At 38.2% G+C, this 20,299-nt stretch overlaps 1 protein-coding gene across 1 annotated transcript in view; it reads right to left on the reverse strand.

Annotated features, from left to right (window-relative positions):
* The window catches only part of dnah9 (dynein, axonemal, heavy chain 9), a 103,198-nt gene that overhangs the window by 77,364 nt on the left and 5,535 nt on the right, over positions 1-20,299 (reverse strand). The window contains 20 exon segments of the mRNA XM_016239573.1: positions 373-612; positions 1,721-1,846; positions 3,327-3,479; positions 3,728-3,854; positions 4,735-4,865; positions 5,227-6,097; positions 7,029-7,195; positions 7,593-7,815; positions 9,772-10,196; positions 10,952-11,148; positions 11,258-11,393; positions 11,499-11,740; positions 12,842-13,097; positions 13,184-13,310; positions 17,783-17,851; positions 17,929-18,043; positions 18,130-18,280; positions 18,795-18,911; positions 18,993-19,160; positions 19,293-19,526. Of these exon segments, the coding sequence (XP_016095059.1) occupies positions 373-612; positions 1,721-1,846; positions 3,327-3,479; positions 3,728-3,854; positions 4,735-4,865; positions 5,227-6,097; positions 7,029-7,195; positions 7,593-7,815; positions 9,772-10,196; positions 10,952-11,148; positions 11,258-11,393; positions 11,499-11,740; positions 12,842-13,097; positions 13,184-13,310; positions 17,783-17,851; positions 17,929-18,043; positions 18,130-18,280; positions 18,795-18,911; positions 18,993-19,160; positions 19,293-19,526 (4,275 nt within the window).

Below are 20,299 nucleotides of genomic sequence, written 5' to 3' on the forward strand. Positions count from 1 at the left end.
AATACAAGCTAAATATTGTCCATATAATATATTAATTGCTTTGGCTTTAGTACAATGACAATATTGAAGTATTATTTAAATACGTCATTTTGTCTTTATGACATAAATCTTACTGCACTATTATGCTTTAGCCTGTCTGACATTAAAATATTTTGCAAACCCCCTGCAGTAGATTACAAAATAACAGCATTTTTTTATCCTATCTTATCATCTTTGAGTGCGACCAATATATGAGACCAAATCACATGGGAGCACACTGAGACTTTGATTATGGAGGCAGTATTGAATCTTGTCTTATGCACTCATCTGCAGATATCTGAAGGAAACTCAGTGTCAAGGATGGATATGACAATAGGACAGATGAGACGGTACCTTCTGCTGAATGATCTTGTCCACCACGTCTCTGGCGTGGACGTCAATGGTACAGATGGTCATGACTTTCTGCCGGTCTCCGGTAGTGAGCTGGCCGATCAGCATGGTGATGAGGGTGTTTAACTGACTCACTTGCTTTTTATAGTAATCCTTCATTGCATTCTCATATCCCTCCTCCAGTCTGGAGAACGCCATTCCTACATCAGTCGTCCACCAGATCTGAGTACAGGTGAGCGCCACCTATCCAAATAAGAAGATAACACATTTCTGTTCCGCACTAGGCCGAAATACATGATCAGCATAACAATAGTTAAAGGTAACATGAATGTCAGGATGTCTCAGTATTTGGTTCAGTATGTGAGTCAATGCTACTGTATGCTTGTGTCCAAGATAAACATCTGGCATGTTTTTAGAAATCTACTCTTTGTATTTATATTGGTTTCATATGGTTTAAAAAAACAACAACTTTTTTACGTAAACAAGAAAGGTTACAATTTATGACTAAAATGTCATGTGGTGAAAACATCAAGTAAAAAGTAATAATATGCACCTTAATTTATTTAAAGGTTTTATAAAAAAAGAAACATATATTTTCTAATTAAGTTACAAATATTAAATTTACAAATATCATTATATAACAATGGTAAATCATTAAAATGTTCATTTTAATGCATGTTTTTTTAAATATTTGCAATTTTAAAATTTATTTGCATTCTTAGGTTTGCTTATTTATTCTGAGAAATAATAATAATAATAAAAGTTTTGTTTTTTTATTCATATTTAAACTTTTGTATTCGTTATAATATGTGCGCATTTATGAAAAGGGTTCAAATATAATTAAAATAATATTTTTTTTTCTTTACTATGACATCAGGCCAGTCGTTTAACCTGGACATTTTTGATTAAGCTTCCAAAGAAATATCAAAATGAAATAAAAATTCAAACACGTTCATTTCAGAAGAGGTGTATTTAGTTGTTCAGTTTGTGAAGCTACAAAGAAACGGTCAATGTCACACATTTGATTAGTGACCTAGAAATACTGCAGAATGTTTTCATTTTACGTTTTTCAAATTCATTCAACTTTTATTCACAGATTTAAATGTTTGAATCTCAGATTTGGTCTGAAATGTTTCAGCCCCACTGAATAAAATTAATAATCATGATTTAAACACAGACATCCATCGCTATCGGGCAAAACGCGAACACCCAAAAAGCAGGCCTTCATGAGACTTGATTCTGTGAGCACATGCAGATAGTAATACTGCCAGAAATATCTCCAATTCCTCATAAATATTCTCTCATTCAGAGGAAACCGGCCTAGAGATGTTTACAGGTGCTGGTTCAGTACCTGAGCGGGATAGTCGAACAGCCACTGCTCCCTGGGCTTCTCCTCATAAGCGGCGACGGCCTCGGTCATCTCATGACGCACGGTGGCCCTCATGCTGTCCAGAACACGGTTCAGCCACACTTCCACCTGAACAAGCGTTACACGGTTCCAGACGTGAGGAGGTTTGGCAGCAGCCTGATACTCTACATTGGTTCCACTAGAAATAAACTAATCATCCATGAGCAGATGGAGCAAAACTCCACAGGAATACAGAACTTCAGGAGCTGGATTAGATTGAGCCTTAATCCACAGCAGATCCTCCAAACATAACCACATTTATAACCACGTGTGCTGGAGAAAACATGAGTGGTGTTTCTCTGTGAAAGAGCCTGTCTCTGAGTCTTTATGATATTCTGGACCGCAGACGTGACTCAGGTACAGCAGTGGCCAATAGTGATGTCTGGTCTAGGAAAATGGACATCTTCACCTTTTATTCAAATATTAAAAGGAATTTAATAAAAACATACTTCATCTGACCTGTATTTATTAAAATATATGAAAGTGACCATGCTAAATTTGGTTATATGTAAATTATTAAAAACTTTTTTGCTGTCAAATGGGTAAAAGCTAGTGGTTTGAAGGATCATGGTAAAGATTGATTAAAAAATAATAATAATAATTCATATATATATATATATATGAATGACCCTATTAAGGATTTTGTAAGCATATTGTGCAATGAAACATGACAAATTACACCACATGTGCAAACCATATTGAGTGACTGCTGTAATCAAAAACAACAAAATATTAATAACTGATTATGTTTTTGTTTTAGATGTACAGTATGCTTAAAGGGTTAGTTTACAGTTGAACTTTACAGTTGAACCACTGATGTCACACAGACTACTTTGTCGATCATCTTGGTACTTTTCTGGACCTTGAACGTGGTAGTTACCTTGCTGTCTATGGGAGGGTCAGAGAGCCCTCAGATTTCATCAAAAATATCTTAAATTGTGTTCCGAAGATGAACGAAGGTCTCACGGGTTTGGAACAACACGAGGGTGAGTAATTAATGACAGAATTTTCAATTTTGGGTGAACTAACCCTTTCATTTCCTGTAAGCTTTTTGTTTTTCTATCCATTTTTTTAATAGTAAAAAAAAAAACATGATTCCTGTAGATAGTTTGTTTGTTTTTTTGCCTAATCATTTTCTTCTTGTAGGAGATATTTTGATCTTGTAGGGTCATTAAAAGCAAATATTGAGAAGTATCCTCCCCGGACATCACTTGTGGCCATACTACACATCTTCAGTTTAAATCTGTGGGATTATTTCACATTTCAGTCACTTAGAGATGTAGCAGCATGCATCATCTACACAAAGCACAAGATTTGAGTTGTTATTCATATCTGTAACAATGTGCCAAGCATGCAGCATGTACCACTATCACTATTTCATGTGTCGTCCAATAAATAAATAAATATTTCCTAATTAAAATGCCTTTTGTAAAGGTATGCTGCAGAATAAAAACATGGAGCGTCTCTGTCTCTGTAAACAAACTCCTCTAATTACCCTCATGATAATTTGCGGTGCATTGTGGGTAAATACAGCTGAGGCTGGCTGTACCTGGCCGGTGCAGTCACAGGGCGCGTTGAACTGAACGTACTCGTCCTCCTTACTGAACATACCGAGCCCCGTCTTGGTGGGCTTTCCGCCTGCGTCCATTTCAAACTTCAGCTTCGCCATATTGTCAAACAACTTTGACAGATGCTTCTGAACCTGAGGGGAAAAATGTACGGCTTCACAACTGCACAGCTGCTATTTCATTTCAATTTTGTCCTAATGTGACATATGGAAAACTTGCAGTGTGCCTTCAAGACAACTTAAGAAACCACAATCAACACTGCCATCTAATGGGTGCAAAAGACAAATAATGGCAGCACTGAACTGCAGTTTGGCCATAAGCACTACTTCGTGCTAAATTATTTTAGGCACATAAACATGTGTTTTATGTGATGCAGATGTACCTGGTGAGGGTCAGTGCCACTGGACAGGATGTCCAGCAGGTCAGCAGAGGAGATGAAGTAGAAGCGTGGGAAGGCCAAGCGCTTGGTGTCCAGATACTCTGCCAGGGCTTTTTCACAACGAGACAATCTGCAAGAACATGGTCACACTCTGAATCTGAGAGATAATCAGTTTAGCGCAAAGCATCACGGTACACTGAAGCATTCCATGTGTGCATTCTAAAATGAGCACTTCCTGAATGAGGATTTTAAATTTTTTCCAGCAGAGGGTTATCAGCGATGATAAAATAAAGTTATTGTATGGCTTCAGAAGATGTGGAATATAGTGTGAGGGCATATTAAGTTCTTTAGAATCATGATGCTTTATTGGCCTTTTTTGACGCCGATAACGATACAGTACTGTACATTAGCGTATTGGCAGCACACAATAACGTTTATTCCAGTCATCTGCCACCTTAAATGATCGAGTGCTTAAAGCCGGATGGATTCTGATTGGCTATCATTGATTTTATCATTCATCAGCTGGACAAAAATTGCTCTGAAAGTGATTCCAATGTATTTGATCTGAATCTCTAATCATTCTTAAACCAAGATACATTTAGAGGAGCAAAATGACATCAGATATTCAGTCTTGTTTTCTGAAAAATGTATCAAAATGAAGTACAAAATTAACAACAAGAAAAAAATGTCTTGTTTTAAACAACATTTTGATGCATTTTTCAGAAAACAAAGTCATTTTGCTTCTCAAGTAAATGTATATTACTGATGCAAGAATGTTTATATATTTGTGCTGGAGGAAAATGATTATTATTTCTTTTTTTTTTTTTTTTGCAGTGTAGAGCGACTATTAAAACTTTATAGTTAGTGTTATAGTTTTAAAACATTTGGGGGCTGGAACAACATAAGGGCGATTACATAATGACTCAATTTGCAGTGAACTATTCCTTAAAGTTGCAGAGAGGAAGTTTTTAAATCAGACAAGCACATCATTCCAGTAAGCAGCTGCAGACCTGCCCTGAATGTCCTCCAGTTTGTCGTAGAGCCCGGGTTTATTGGTGGCCTCCACAACGTTAGGTGTTTTACTGGCGTCGTGCGTCAGCTCTTTGAAATCAGTATCAATACCATCGAAGCGTTTGGAGTCCTGTGGAGACATTCATGACAGAATGAGTCGAAACAACTTCATCTGCCAGAGAGCAAAAACCCAAAACAACCTCTGACATTCTGAGGAACATCTGCGCGTCTGGCCACAGGCGCCCAATGGTAATTATCCAAATGTTTTCGGCCAAATGCACACGATGGACATTTTCATCTCTAATCTAGATCTATGAACACAGTGCCAGAGGGCAGGACAAGATGCTCGCTGAATCTGAGCGGCTCTCCATTAAAACATCTCAGATGTCTGTTTCACATTTTATCTTTAGTATGCCCTTTGTACATTCCTGCAAAGCTGCGTTTCGGGTAAATATTCAGAATAATATTAGAAACACATCAGCAAGCCCGACCTCTGGTAGCTGAGAGCGAATGTCGTCAGAACCGATAAAGATGCTCTCCAGGTGACTCCACGTCCTCTGAACCTCGAACCAGATGGAGATCACGGAGTCCGTCACCGAGAGCTTCCGCTGCCACGTGGAAACCTCCTCCAGGAAGAAGGAGATGTACTTCGACGTCATCAGATTCTGCAGCTGCACCTGGTTGTCCTCCAGCGTTTCGATCAGTTCCTCGCTGGACTTCAACAGAGGAATGTTAGTCCGTGGATGAGGCTCAAAATCAAACGCCATGCTGATCCAGGTGGCGTCCAGCTCACTGAGCACCTTCTCCATGCCCATCTCCTTCACGGCGCGATCCACGATGCCTCTCACTTCGTCCTCGAAGTGGTGCAGGTTGAGGCGAAGCAGGTCGGCCAGCGTGGTGTCCTTGTCCATGGTGAAGCGCACTCCGGTGGCGTTCATCAGCTGCTGCCAGTGGCGAGGACGAATGGCCGGGTTCTGGAGCTCGGCGACGGCTCTCAGCGAGACTAGTGTGTTCTTCACGGTGCCGTCCAGCCCGCTGAAGGCGTCCCACGGGCGAGCCTCTTTGTCCAGCGTGCGGAGCTCCTTAGAGAAGCGCTTGCACTCCATCTCCATGTCATCCACGTTGATCTGTCTCCAGGGCGTCATCTGCCAGGCCTCCAAACAGGACTGGACCACCAAGACCAGATCCCACAACTCCTTGAGAATGGGCAGCTCTTTGCGGCACTGCTTCAGCTGTCTGTAGTCTGATATGTTGACTTCAAAGAGATTGGCGGACACAATGAGCCCGGCCATCGTGGTCTCCATCTCCTGAATTTGGTCGTGTGCTTCGTCCAGCATCTCATGTGGATTCACACAGTCAAACCTGAAAACAAACCGAGGCAAATGCATGTTAGTGACTGTGGTCAGAAATGAACTTTTCCATTAAGGGCCAGTATATGACCCAGAAATCGATTTACAGGCCATTTTTACCTTTGTAAGGGCAATTTTTTGAATTACCTTAATGTATCGGTGTTGCTATTTATTTATTTTTTTAATGTAAAATCCTACTTAAATTTGACCAGTTACTTTAATCAATGACAGTACTATATACTGATACCAATCAATTGTTTCAACATCAACGAAGCCATCTTTACTTTGCAAAGCTGGAACAGAAGCTGTGCTTATGTTGATTTACAGACTGTTTAGGGTGAAGCTGGAATATCATGACAAAATCATTATTATTTATTACTGATAATGTAATAATGATTAATGTCGATTCATTTTATGTGGAGAAAATTTTAATTTTGGCTACAAAACAAGCTAAGAATCATTTATGAATTTGTTTAGCGCTCTTTGCGGATTAGAAAATCAAGACTTCACATTGGTTATTTCAGTAGCATATATTATATAAAAGCTCACATATAAAAAAATGTGAGTAAAGAACACTGAAGCGTAAATAAGAACACTGAAAATGTAAGTTATGCACTTTCGTAGAAACTCCCGTAATCACCGAAGCATCAACACTGCGAAATTAATCTTTTACATCTGTTCTGTACATGTTTATGATGACAGAATTTGCGAACGCAGATTTAGAATTCACTCAGTGTAAATGTAATGCTGAAATCGACACTTTTTATTCATTTCACTTTAATCTAATAATTAGTTTAATTGTTCAGGGGTATTTTTTGCCACCTTATCTTGAATTTAGGGGGCATTTTTGTTCATTTTCTATGACATTTTTGCCCAAATCTCCCGTTAGTTTCCGTCCCTGCTGTAGCCATGATTACTGTTATCCTCCAGACTGTATCATGTACCTGAAAAAGTCTTTCTTGCGGAACTGCTCTCTGAAGGTGTGCTGCTCCACATCGAATGCAGCGCATTTCCTGCGTAGGTTAGCCACCTCGCCAGCCTGCAGCGGAGCAACATGCTGCTTCACCAACACCGCCTGCTTCTTCATGTTATTCCACTTCTCCGGCAGCACCTGTTCATCAAAAAAAAAAAAAAGAAGCATGGTCTCAAGATGCATTTTTTAAAAGCTGAACTTGTCTGTCTAGTGCATTTAGACAGAAAAACAATCTTAAAGTTATAAAGATAACCTCAATCTTGTCTTAAATCGCCAAATGTAAGATGTTTAATGAATTTACAGATTTTTGTGAATATGGCCAAGAACAATCATGGAAATTCCTCACTGGTCTAAATAACACATTACATTCAGAATCTACCCACAGAATATTAGGGTCATAGAATAGTTATTGCTAATAGAGATTGTCATGCTAAATCTTGGCCTCAGTTTAATGGCTTTATCAGTCAGATCCAGTAAAACAGTGAGTTTGAGCTTCTCTCACAGGTTTTCAGGATTAGTTTATAGACAAACGTACCTCTAGCTGTTTGTACACAAGCTCTGGGAGTTCCTGTTCATAAGTCTTCAGCAGATCAATGGTGTGCTGCAGAGGCTCGAACATCTCATCTGTAGTGCTCTGACGCTCTTTAACTGCCATCAGGTAACCCATGATGTCCACCAGACCGTTATAGTCACCCTCCTCCACCTTCTTACCCAGACCAGCCTCCGTCAGCCCGATGAACTCCTCCAGGTCAGACAGACTACAGCCACAAACATAACAGATCAGACAAGACATGTAAAAAATATCAGGCAGACCATTTGGTAACGTATGAAACCTGTTTTTACTTACTTATTTATGTATGTATCTATTTATTTATTTATTTACTTTTCCTAAATTCCATTTTTCTGTTTTAATTTTTCTGGATTCCATTTTAATGGTTAAATTAAATTGTTACACTTAAAAAGCATGTCTAATTATTTGAAATCATTAAACTTACACAATTTAACAACAATTTAATAGAAGTGTTACAAAAAAAAAATTTTTAGGGCCCCATGATTTTTTATTTTTTTTCAGATTCCGTTTTCCTTTTACATTTTTTCATAAATTTTAACAATCAAAAAGCATGTCTAATCAATTGAATTCATGAAAACATTTTGTTTATTTATTTGTTTGTTTGTTAATTTGTTTGTTTAGCCCAATGAACAGTTTTCTGAAATTCTTTGTTTTATATATTTTAATTGTTCTGTTAACCTAATGTAGGCAAAACATATTACCAGTTTAATTAATCTTTTAATCAAATGAAAATGAACAAACCCTGTAAAAAAACAAAATTCTGCAAAAAAAGTGCTGCAAAAGTGCTGGCGTTTACTGTTAAAATTAAAACATGGAAGAAAAATTGTTTACATTTTAGTATATAACAGTTCTATATTTCTGTCATAATTTCTTCAAGTTAAACTGAAATTTTATTTTGCGTTAATGGCACTGACCCTGAAAATGCGTCTGCTCCATTCATTCACGAGACACGCAGAACATGCAGGATTCATATTTAAATAGTATTTTTGTGGCTTAATATTCACAGACTATAGTCCATATGACCTTTTGATTAAAGTGTATTGACCTACTTTTGATTTATTAATCCAAAATTTGCCCAATTCTGTGACATTCTGCATTAAATAGAAAATACAATTTTTATGACTGGATTACATGATTGTGTCTGTGTTTTCCACACTGCAGAAATCATAGGGCCCTGCTTAAACTGGCTCTGATGCATAATTCTATTGAAATTAGGAACTCAGTGCTTTTACCTGTGCGTCACATGATCAATAAGATGCTGTTTGAACATGAAGCTCCACTTTCTGATGACGTTGAGCAGGGCACTTTTGAAGGCTCGTGCGTCCACCCTCATCCAACTCTCAAACACATGGACGGGCTCCAGCCTCTGCACCTCCTCATATAAGAGCTCGTACGAGTCCACCTGCTTGCGGAAGCACTCCAGAGTCGGAGGGGTTTCTGGGACGCCGTGCTCGGCGTGGGCCTCGATCTCTTCACTCGTGAGCACGTGACCGTACAGCAGGAACTGACGCATGAACTCCTTCCGGTCGTCCACGTAGAGGTAAGCGTAGTGTTCCAGGCTGTTACGATACTCACAGCACTGTCCCATGACTTTCCTCACGCGCTCCATCAGAAGATGCCTCCACTCCGCAAAGTCCACCATGTCCTCCATATCAGCCTGATGGAACAAGACGACTTTATGTAAACATATCTGATCATAAACCACTTGCATAAGAAACATGAAAACAAAATTCACTGGGAAGAAAAATTGTTTACATTTTAGTATATAACAGTTCTATATTTCTGTCATAATTTCTTCAAGTTAAACTGAAATTTTATTTTGCGTTAATGGCACTGACCCTGAAAATGCGTCTGCTCCATTCATTCACGAGACACGCAGAACATGCAGGATTCATATTTAAATAGTATTTTTGTGGCTTAATATTCACAGACTATAGTCCATATGACCTTTTGATTAAAGTGTATTGACCTACTTTTGATTTATTAATCCAAAATTTGCCCAATTCTGTGACATTCTGCATTAAATAGAAAATAAAATTTTTATGACTGGATTACATGATTCCACACTGCAGAAATCATAGGGCCCTGCTTAAACTGGCTCTGATGCATAATTCTATTGAAATTAGGAACTCAGTGCTTTTACCTGTGCGTCACATGATCAATAAGATGCTGTTTGAACATGAAGCTCCACTTTCTGATGACGTTGAGCAGGGCACTTTTGAAGGCTCGTGCGTCCACCCTCATCCAACTCTCAAACACATGGACGGGCTCCAGCCTCTGCACCTCCTCATATAAGAGCTCGTACGAGTCCACCTGCTTGCGGAAGCACTCCAGAGTCGGAGGGGTTTCTGGGACGCCGTGCTCGGCGTGGGCCTCGATCTCTTCACTCGTGAGCACGTGACCGTACAGCAGGAACTGACGCATGAACTCCTTCCGGTCGTCCACGTAGAGGTAAGCGTAGTGTTCCAGGCTGTTACGATACTCACAGCACTGTCCCATGACTTTCCTCACGCGCTCCATCAGAAGATGCCTCCACTCCGCAAAGTCCACCATGTCCTCCATATCAGCCTGATGGAACAAGACGACTTTATGTAAACATATCTGATCATAAACCACTTGCATAAGAAACATGAAAACAAAATTCACTGCATTTACTTTCTTAATATGTTTTTCTGGGGTCATTGTGCACAATTTAGAGGGAAAAAATATGTTTGTTCTTTCAAAATGTTTTATCAAAATGTAAAGACTTGATCTGCCTCTTGACAACATTTAATGTTATGACTTATGGCTTTCTGCTCCAATTTAAAGGAACACTCCACTATTTTGGAAAATACTAATTTTCCAACTCCCCTAGAGTTAAACAGTTGAGTTTTACCATTTTCGAATCCATTCAGGCGATCTCCGGGTCTGGCGGTAGTTTTTTTTTGCTGTAGCTTAGCATAGATAATTGAATCGGATTAGTCCGTTAGCATCTTGCTCAAAAATGACTAAAGAGTTTCTATATTTTTCCTATTTAAAACGTGACTCTTCTGTAGTTACATCGTGTACTAAGACCGACGGAAATTAAAAAGTTGCGATTTTCTAGGCCGATATGGCTAGGAACTATACTCTCATTCCGGCGTAATAATCAAGGAACTTTGCTGCCGTACCATGGGTGCAGCAGGCGCAATGATATTAAACACCTGCAAACATATTATGGTATTTTATGCTTTAGCACAGTCAGAAACCTACATACAGCACATTTAAGTCCTGCAGAAGTAGCATGGCACAGACACCATTTCATAGTATCTAAATCCAGATGAAGTGATGTGTTTGCTCAGTACCTGATAGTGTGGGAAACCGCTGTGCTCAGATAATCGTGGCACAAGAGCAGAGATCCTAAAGACGCTATTGATGAGGCTCTCCACCAGATCATGGAACCCGCCTGAAGCACTGAACTCCAACGACGGATAAAACACAATCTCAGGAACCTGCAGAAGCAGCTGGACCTCAAAGAGTGGAGCTAATCCAGCCTTCTGGTCTGTATCAGGGGATTGGTGTAATTGTTTAGTGCAGAACAATCAATCTCCAATGAGGGAAAACCCCTATAATCATTTTTAGTAAGGCTTAAAAAAAATCAAAAAGCACACCTGTGTTGTCCAAGAAGAACTTGAGGGAGCTCTCAACAGCATTGTAGAAACCATCAATGACCATTTCATCAATGTAATCCACATAAACCTTCCACCGCGCAGAAGATGGGTCTGCTTTGAAGAGTGACATGTTGTCCTGAAACAAAATAATTCTTATAAGGAGTAGAAATGTTTGGGTGAGCGGCTCCTTTAAAATTAGTCATTCTGTCAGTTGTTATTTGATGGGATCACCGCTGCATACTTTCAGCAACAGATGGATCTTGGTTCCTGAAGCTCGGATCTGGCCGTACGTTCTCTCCAGACGCTCGGTCTTATCTTCCAGGTTTAGAAGAGTATCTTTCTTCCCCTCCTTCCTCTCAAAGACTGGGGTAGTCCAGCTCTTCATGATAGTCTGGATCTCCTCAACATTGTCTTTAGTCCTCTGTAGGCGTTGCTCCAGGTCATATACCGTCTCACGGATATCCTGGATGTATTCCCAAATCCCTACCAGAGAAAACTCATTAGAGATTTAGTGTATATAAAAATCTAGAGTATACAGTATAACATCAAACATCATTCCAAACGTAAATTATCTTTTTACAACAGAGGAAAAAATGTAAGACACTATGACCGTTGTAATGATTATGTGGTGTGTTTACTTCTATCAGCATGAACATTCTGCTAAACATCACTTTTTAGGCTCAACAGAAGAAATATGTAGCATTTGGACCAATCAGACACACAACTTTTTGTTATATTTAACAAATAATATCTAATGCCCCCTCACCTAACCAAAGGGCCAATTACGAGGGTCTATTAAAAAGAACAATATAATTAAGCTCAATTATCAAATAAAAACACAAACTGATAAAAGATTTTGATCTGAGCCTTCAACAAACGTTCTACGGTGAAGAATGCTGAGAAATGCAGATATTTTGAGTTATTTTAGTATCATTGAAATACTATTATAGTTTTTATTAATACAATGAATCCATTTTTGTTTTTTGTATTTTCCATTTTCATTTAAATTTCAGGTCAAGTTTTAGAAATGTTGTTGTGTTTTAGTCATTTTAGCAGTTTTATATGTCTATAAAGTTGATTAATTTTTTATTTCAGTTTGTTATTTAGTACACTAAACTAAATTAAATGTTGCTTTGACAACTCGCTGAAATAAGTTTTTTTTATTATTATTTTAGGTAACAATACATTTTTTATGGTTTTAATTTTTTTAATTTTAGTTTTAGTAATTTTAGTACATCAACTTCAACTGAATTCAAATGAGAAATGTTGCTTTGGCAACTTGCTGAAATAAAAATGTACTTATATTTTCTTTCATGTAACAAGATTGTTTATTTATGGCTTTCATTATTAATTTCGGTTTTAGTTAACTATGATAATGGTTTTGAAGGTGCTTTTGATGAAATATTTTATGGAAAATGTTCAGATATCACTGACGGAAGTGTCCTGAGATGTCACGCCTGTGCTGCCCTGAATTAGCCAGCAGGATGCTGTAGTTTTAAGTGTTCATAATGACGTTTGCATCACACTAATGGCTGTAGTGGATCAATCTCAGTTATTTGAGGGTTCAGCACTGATCATCTCTACCTTGGCTTGTCCAGCAGAGGTTCTCCTCAGCTTCTTTGAGCTTGGCGTCAATGTCTGTCAGCTGGCTCTGGATCAGCGGCATCTCCACCTCGAGCATGCTGCTCATCACTTTGTTGTACCAGTTGGTTGTGAGCTCCAGATTGGCCACATACTGCCACAGCAGCTCTCTGTTGGAATAAATGTCTGCAGCCATATCTGGAATGACTTCAGCCTGTCTGGCCTCCAGGTACTTCACCTCCCTCAGCACCGAAACCAGCTATAGGGCGAGACGAGAGTCAAGTTCGATAAGGGAACTGGCCTGTAGATATTAACATATGTGTATGAGGAGAGCTACAGCCTGACCTGCGGGCTGAAGTTGACAGAGATGAGTCTCGTTCTCTGCTCTCGGGATATCAGCGGCTTCTGGAGATTAAACTGTGACTTCTCAGCCACAGAACTCGTCCAGACGTCATACAGTTTAGAGGAGTATCTGGTGATAAAGGCAGCAGGAGAATTACTAACATGTCATTTTTTGATGTATGCTAAAATTAGGGAATTTAATGAAAGGCTGCTCTTCATACGTCAAATGTGGGCAGTGCTTCAAACTGCCAAGATGAACACAACATAAAGAAGCTTCTTAAAAGAGCACTCCATACAAAGATACCTTTTTGGCATCAAATGCAATTGCAATGGAGATTTTCCAGCTGGATTAGATGGAAAGATAAACGATTGCATGAATTTCAGTCTGTTCAGAAGAAGTAATATAGTGCACAAGCCAGATGGAACACTTTTATAGTGCACACTTTTGCTTGTTGGAGCTTGACAGTATGAATCACCATCCACCTTCATTCTCTCAAACATCTTTATTCGCTTTCACAGAATAAATATGGGGTCAGAAAATGTTTTGAGCTACATTGATTTGAAGTACAAGACAGGCATGCTGAGGGATTGTGAACACTTCTTTAGTGAACATCCACATGCATCAAGGCTCTAAACAGGCAAACTCTTAAGTATTCAAATCTCAATTTTAAACATACACACAGTTTTAGACCATGCTTATGTAAGTAGGGTTACATGTGTGTAAGGTTCTAACTGTTGGTACAGCATTCATCAAGAAGCGCATCGGGTCCCTGTACTGTTACAGTAATCTCTTTATAGGCCGATTGTGAGAGGCCATACACTCTGGCCTTTATTGAATTTGGTATGACCTTGATTGTCTTATTAGAGTTGCAGAGCTGCAGTCCATGAAATCAAATATCGCTTTGCTTCACACAACTCAGACATCTCAGTGTCAAGAAATAATGACTAGAGATACCAATAACAGCTCCAGCTAGATTGTGTTTACGCAACATCGCTGATTACCATAATCTAACGAGGAGGCTTAATTTCTGACTGGAGAGAACGCAGATCTGGCTCCTTGGGAAATGCATTATTTGTTTCATCTCACATGAAGGGAAACACACACATGCATCACGTCCTTGGTCACATGTAACATGCATTCCTACATCAGCAACGCTTTACACAACCATTGTTCAAGCTGTGATATGGAAGCATTGCACGTAATTGGAGAAAATGAGACCCTGAAGTAATAATCTACAGACACTAGCGTCTAAATGAGCAAATAAATCATGTTTTATTTGTTTATTCCATGAGTTGAGCTTGAAGGTCCCTCAGCAATACCACCCTATCTTCACGTTACACCTTACTGTTCATGCTTGCAGCAGAAAATATATAGGTCTTTCAATAAAAAGCCTCATTTATTTTAACAAAGGTGGATCATAGCGGTCTATACATTGGCTAAGCAAAAACGGTTCATCTGGGATTAAAGTTATCAGCTGAGACACACAATCAAAATAAACATGATTAATAACAGGGATTTAAAGGGGTCATATGATGCGATTTCAAGTTTTCCTTTCTCTTTGGAGTGTTACAAGCTGATTGTGCATAGATAAGATCTCTGAAGTTGCAAAGACTAAAGTCTCAAAACCAAAGAGATATTCTTTATCAAAGTTAAGACTCGTCCACGCCCCCTAAAACGGCTCGTTCTAACACGCCTCCACATATCTACCTCACTATGTGGAAATATTTGCATAATGTCGCCCAAATGTGCACGCAAAGAAAGAAGGCGTGGTTTAATATTGGTATAATCCCAATAAATCATAAACACGTCTCTCTGAATACGCGATTCCAGATTTCTCCCTACGATGATGTCATTGTAGGGAAGAAATCCCGCCTATTTATGACAAGACACAGTGCTTGAGTGAGAAGCAGCAGTCCACCATTACTGTTTTCTTGCTGTAGCTGCTGGAGATATACAATGTCAGCGCCAAAGAGGCATTACAAGTGTTGTGTTTTGGGATGCACCAGGGAACATAGAAGTCATATTTGTTTCATAAACGCACGTTTATTAAGCACAGTACAATAGTGATGGCCACTTTTGAAACACTGCTTTATGAAGCTTCGAAACTTTTGCAAATCATTTGTTTCGAAACAGTGGTTCGGAGCACGTATCAAAATGCCAAAGTCACGTGATTTCAGTAAACGAGGCTTGGTTACGCCATAACTGTTTCGAAATGTTTAAAAATGTCAATAGTTTACCTTACCATGCGAGTTCATTGAGATCGCCCCCAGCGGCGAACCATTGAACCAGTGTCTCTGATCACGGATCAGTTTTATCAATTTGTAGACATTTTTAATGAGACATTTGTGTTTAATATTAAAAGGATGAGTAGTAGTAGTAGTTAATAGTCTCTTACTGGCCTGTTTAGACAAGCTCTCCATAAAACAAACAAAACAAGCCCTGCAAATTAATAATAATTATTTAAAAAATATTATACATATTATACAGACAATTCATATTTAAAGGTATTTTATTATTTTGATTGCATTTTTTATTATTTTGATTGATATATTGTACTTTCAAGAAAGCATTTGCATTGGGTTTGAAAAAGCGGGGTTTTTTTGTTGTTGTTGTTTGTTTTTTGAGGGTTTTTTTGCACGATTTGGCAAGAGTTTTGTTGCGTTTACACAGTTTTGACCAGCAGGCGTCACCAGCGTATGGTTTGTTTCTCCCATCATTACAGTACAATCAGATGACCGACTTTTAAATCAAGTACGTTTTCTGTAAAGATAGCAGGCTTGTACTAATAGTGGAATGTTTATTTGCAAATGCCTGAGCATGAGCTCTTGAAGCTCCGCCCTCTTCTGAAAAGGGGGCCGGGAGCACCAGCTCATTTGCATTTAAAGAGACAAACACAAAAACAGTGCGATTCTCCCTAATTCTTCTTTTTCATCTTTTAATTTTTCCTTTCTAAAATAGCCTACCGCTTACGTACACTCAGAAAGTCCTCCAGTTTTGTGGACATTCACACAAAGCCCAAACATTAGTCAGGAGTTTACACATTTTTGTCATCTTATCCTCTTTCACCGAATATATTTACTTCAAGTACACCTGAGATTTAAAATTTTTTTTTTTAAATAATTAAGTAACACATTTGCATGTTCACTTCACGGTTGTCTGACATCGGTTATGGTCACATGACATGCAAGTAAACAAATATAACAATTTAATTTTCTTAGTAGTTTTTTTTTTTGATTGATTGATTGATTTAAAATTATTTATTTTATTTAAAATTGTATGATTTAATTAATTATTTGCTTTTTATTAAACTCATAAATCCCCTGCAGTTCCTCCACAAACCCAGTTTGGGAAACTTTGATGTAATATAATGTATAAAGCACTTCATGTTGTTAATAACAAATGGAATATACTTTCTTACTCTTTGTATTCTTAATATGGTACAATATGGTATTCCAATATGGTACAAGATCATCCTATTTAACTCAATGGCATAAACGAGTTAGGTCAAAAGTAATCTAAAAGTAATCTAAATCTAAAATATGTAATGTAATGGATTACATTACTAACTACAATTTTTGTCATGTAATTTGGAATCAGTAACAAATTACAATTTGTAAGTAATCTACCCAGCTCTGCACTAGGGATGCACGATATTGGATTTTTGCCGATATCCGATATATTTCAACTCATTTTGGTCGATACCGATATATTTCCTTTTGTTTGGAAACAACTCTCTCCTGTGCAGAAATTATAAGCAAAATATTTTTCATTTTGGTTAGTTTTTAATAAGAACTTATTTGTTAGAATTAAATAAACAATAATTAAGGTTTTTTTGACAGTACATTGAAGCTTTGAAAATAACTATAAACTATATATTTTAAGATTTAACATCTGTAGATGGTCTAAAGCAAAAGAGTTGTAAAAATTCTGAAAATCTTTTAGAGCTTAAAAAATAAAAAAATAAAACATATTGCACATTAATTAATAAATCAGTATATATAAAATTATTTAATTTACAAGTGTCATGTTTGTGATTTTTTTCCCCATGTAAGCTATAGCTTCTGACCTTTACATCAAAACATATTTATTATTTTATGACATCAATTACTGCTTTATTTAATCAGAAACACAGTCTAAATGTTATTTGTGTAGGTTATTTTACTTTTAATTTAATTAGAAGTAGGCCAACAGCGCCCCCCTACAGATTAAAACTCCTTACCGAACGGGCGTTAGGACCCGGGGGAGGCTGCCGCTGCACCTGCTATTACTGTTTACTCTGTCACACACCTAACGCGTCATTCTGTACATGCATTCTCAGTTTAAATGCAGCGATCCAAAACAGTGAATATAATCATCATTCAGACAAAACTTTGCTTCAAGAATGAGCCACAGTGCTGACGTGATCTAATCACTAGCACACCCTGAGCACATGTGAGTTAATGTATTCCTCTTATCGGCAAGACATATCGGTATAATTTTTCATATCAGGCCGATGTCGATATTTACATTTAAAGCCATTATCAGTCGGTTCCGATATCAGTCCGATAATATCGTGCATCCCAACTCCGCACACATACATTTTATATAATATTTTCACTGACCCTTTGAGTAGCTGCATCAACTCATCGTATTTCTGGATCGTCTCCTTTCCATCTGCAGACTCCATACATCTATTATCACACAAATAAAGTGGTTGTTTAACACAGAAACAGTTCCAAACGAGCCTTCCCAAGCATAAGATATTTACGGGTGGTTGATGAATCTGAAGTTATTGTAAGGGATCTGTATGCGTTCCTTCAATTGCTGGACAAATTTCAAACCTCCGGCAACCACAGGCATGTTCTTGGAGACAGGAGAGTAACCTGGAAGACCAATAAACAGCAGATGTCAAATCAAAAACCCAAGTTAATAACAAACAGCCGGGTGATGTTGCTTGTGAACACTGAACCTTGGGTTTCTCCTGTCTGCATCTGCTGCTTGAAGATCAACTTGCAACATTCCAGCTGCTTGTCAAACATTTTGATCAGCATCCGATATCTAGTGTGAGCATCGGCTGCTATCAGGGGTCGCTCCAGCAGTCTGCCAAACATGTCCAAAACCTGCCAAGCAGAGACTCTTTGAAACTGTGTTGTGTTTATTGCATTTCAGAAACACAAATGCTTTCCACCAACTTCATTCAAAGACATACTTTTTAATATTATGGTTCACTGCACTATCAACTGCAAAAATCAAATATAGCAGAAATGAAAATATGTTCCAGGGTGGAATATTCTGTTCATTGCAAGTTCAAATTACTACAACTCAAAAATACACAAAGAGCCTAAAGTGTGTTTTCTTCTCCTGCAGGGTTCAAACTGAGCTCTGTTAAAGATCTGGAGTCTGTGGAGATTTGTGTGCATTCCAGTCTCAAAATTCAGGCTGCGTTCCTGATTGGGACTTGATAATATGCAGGTATCTATAACTCATTAAAGACAGAAAAAAGCACTGAAACTGTCTATGCATAATGTCCAAACTCTTAGTTATTACTAAGACCAGGAGCATGTGTGCAGCTCCCCACCAAAAAAGGCTTTCAGACATTATTTTATCGTCCCATTTTCAGAAAGTTTTGCTCACCTTGAAAGCATGCTCCAGACCAGCAGCATCATCAAAAGCATGACAAAAGATTGTACTCAACTGCCGCTCGGTATTCTCCACCTTGAGCTGAAACTCCATAAAATCTGCTTCAAACTCCTACAAAGAAGCATTGTTTGTTATAGCTACTTCAACCTTCAGTGTTTGTGTTGCGTTTTGTAGGAGATGCTGCCCACTTACCACATTACTAACATCAAGGCAGTCATACGGCTTCTCTGAGAATGTTTTATATGTCTCCAAGAAGTCTTCATGTAAGAACTGGACTCGCTGGCTAAGAGATTTTCCTAGAATCCCTCCAAACTCGACCTTCTCCAACTTCATCATATCAACTACAGTCAGCAGGAGAGTCTAGATGATGACAATGAAAAAGAACCAGACAACACTGATAACACATTTTGCACTACAGACGCTTAAAATAATTCCATATATGGCCTAAACACACACTTACGTGAACATGTGTGAGTACGTCTCTCCACTTACTTCAATTGTTCTGAGTCTCTTCATGAAGTGATCCAGCCCGACAAAAACCAGGAGGGGTGAGAAATCCCAAGGCTTCACCTCATTCTGGTTCCTCTGGTACTGACTCAGATTGGCCCTTCTGTTCTCATATGTGCTCTTGAAGTGTGTCAGCCCATCTATAGCCATCTGCACTCGGGACAGGCTCTCCAGTACATCACCCTTCAGGACATCCTCTGGGTTCAGGAAACTCCGGGCCTGACAAACAACACTTATATGTAAAGCTTTCTCTCATGATGCGCCGATGAGCCAAACTGATCTAAAGGTGTGTTCACACTTTTGATTCAAACTCTGTTGCAATTGCTCCATTAATGTGGTTCATTTGAACAAGTGTGCAGATCCTGCAGATACCCGGTTATTTTATTTGAAATTACTATTTTTATTTATTTATTTTTCTTTGAATAAGCCCTTTTTAACTGTCCTCTTTGTTTGTTTTGAGAATGTTCTGTAGGCCACTAATAAAAAATAGGACCTCTGTACATTTGTTTGTTGCAAATTTGCAGACAATGCAATTGAGATGTTTACTTTTGGCTTGTTGAACTGACAACAAAGTTTCCCTTCTGAATTAGCATAACTGCACAAGTTTTATAGTTAATTAAATCTTTAAAAACAAATTACATTAATTATACTTTCATTTTCTTCAATAAAAAGGAAATTGAGTAAAGGCCCGTTCACACCAAGGACGATAACTTTAAAGATAACGATAAAGATATAGTTCTAAAAATCGTTCTCAATATTAAAGAATAGCAGAGTCCACACCACAACTATAACAACAAAGGCACAGAGAAACGATATCGTTGGAATCACTTTCAGAACGATTTCTTTCCAGCTGATGAACGATAAAAACATTGACAGCCAATCAGAATCAATCCTGCTGTAATGAGCTCGAGAATTTAAAGCGACAGACGCGCATGCACTTGATGATATCGTTCGCTGGTGTGGATGCTAATATCGTTATCTTTATAGTTATC

This window comes from Sinocyclocheilus grahami, unplaced genomic scaffold, assembly GCF_001515645.1.
Source record: "Sinocyclocheilus grahami isolate Dianchi unplaced genomic scaffold, SAMN03320097.WGS_v1.1 scaffold569.1, whole genome shotgun sequence".
In the NCBI taxonomy this organism is placed as follows: domain Eukaryota; kingdom Metazoa; phylum Chordata; class Actinopteri; order Cypriniformes; family Cyprinidae; genus Sinocyclocheilus; species Sinocyclocheilus grahami.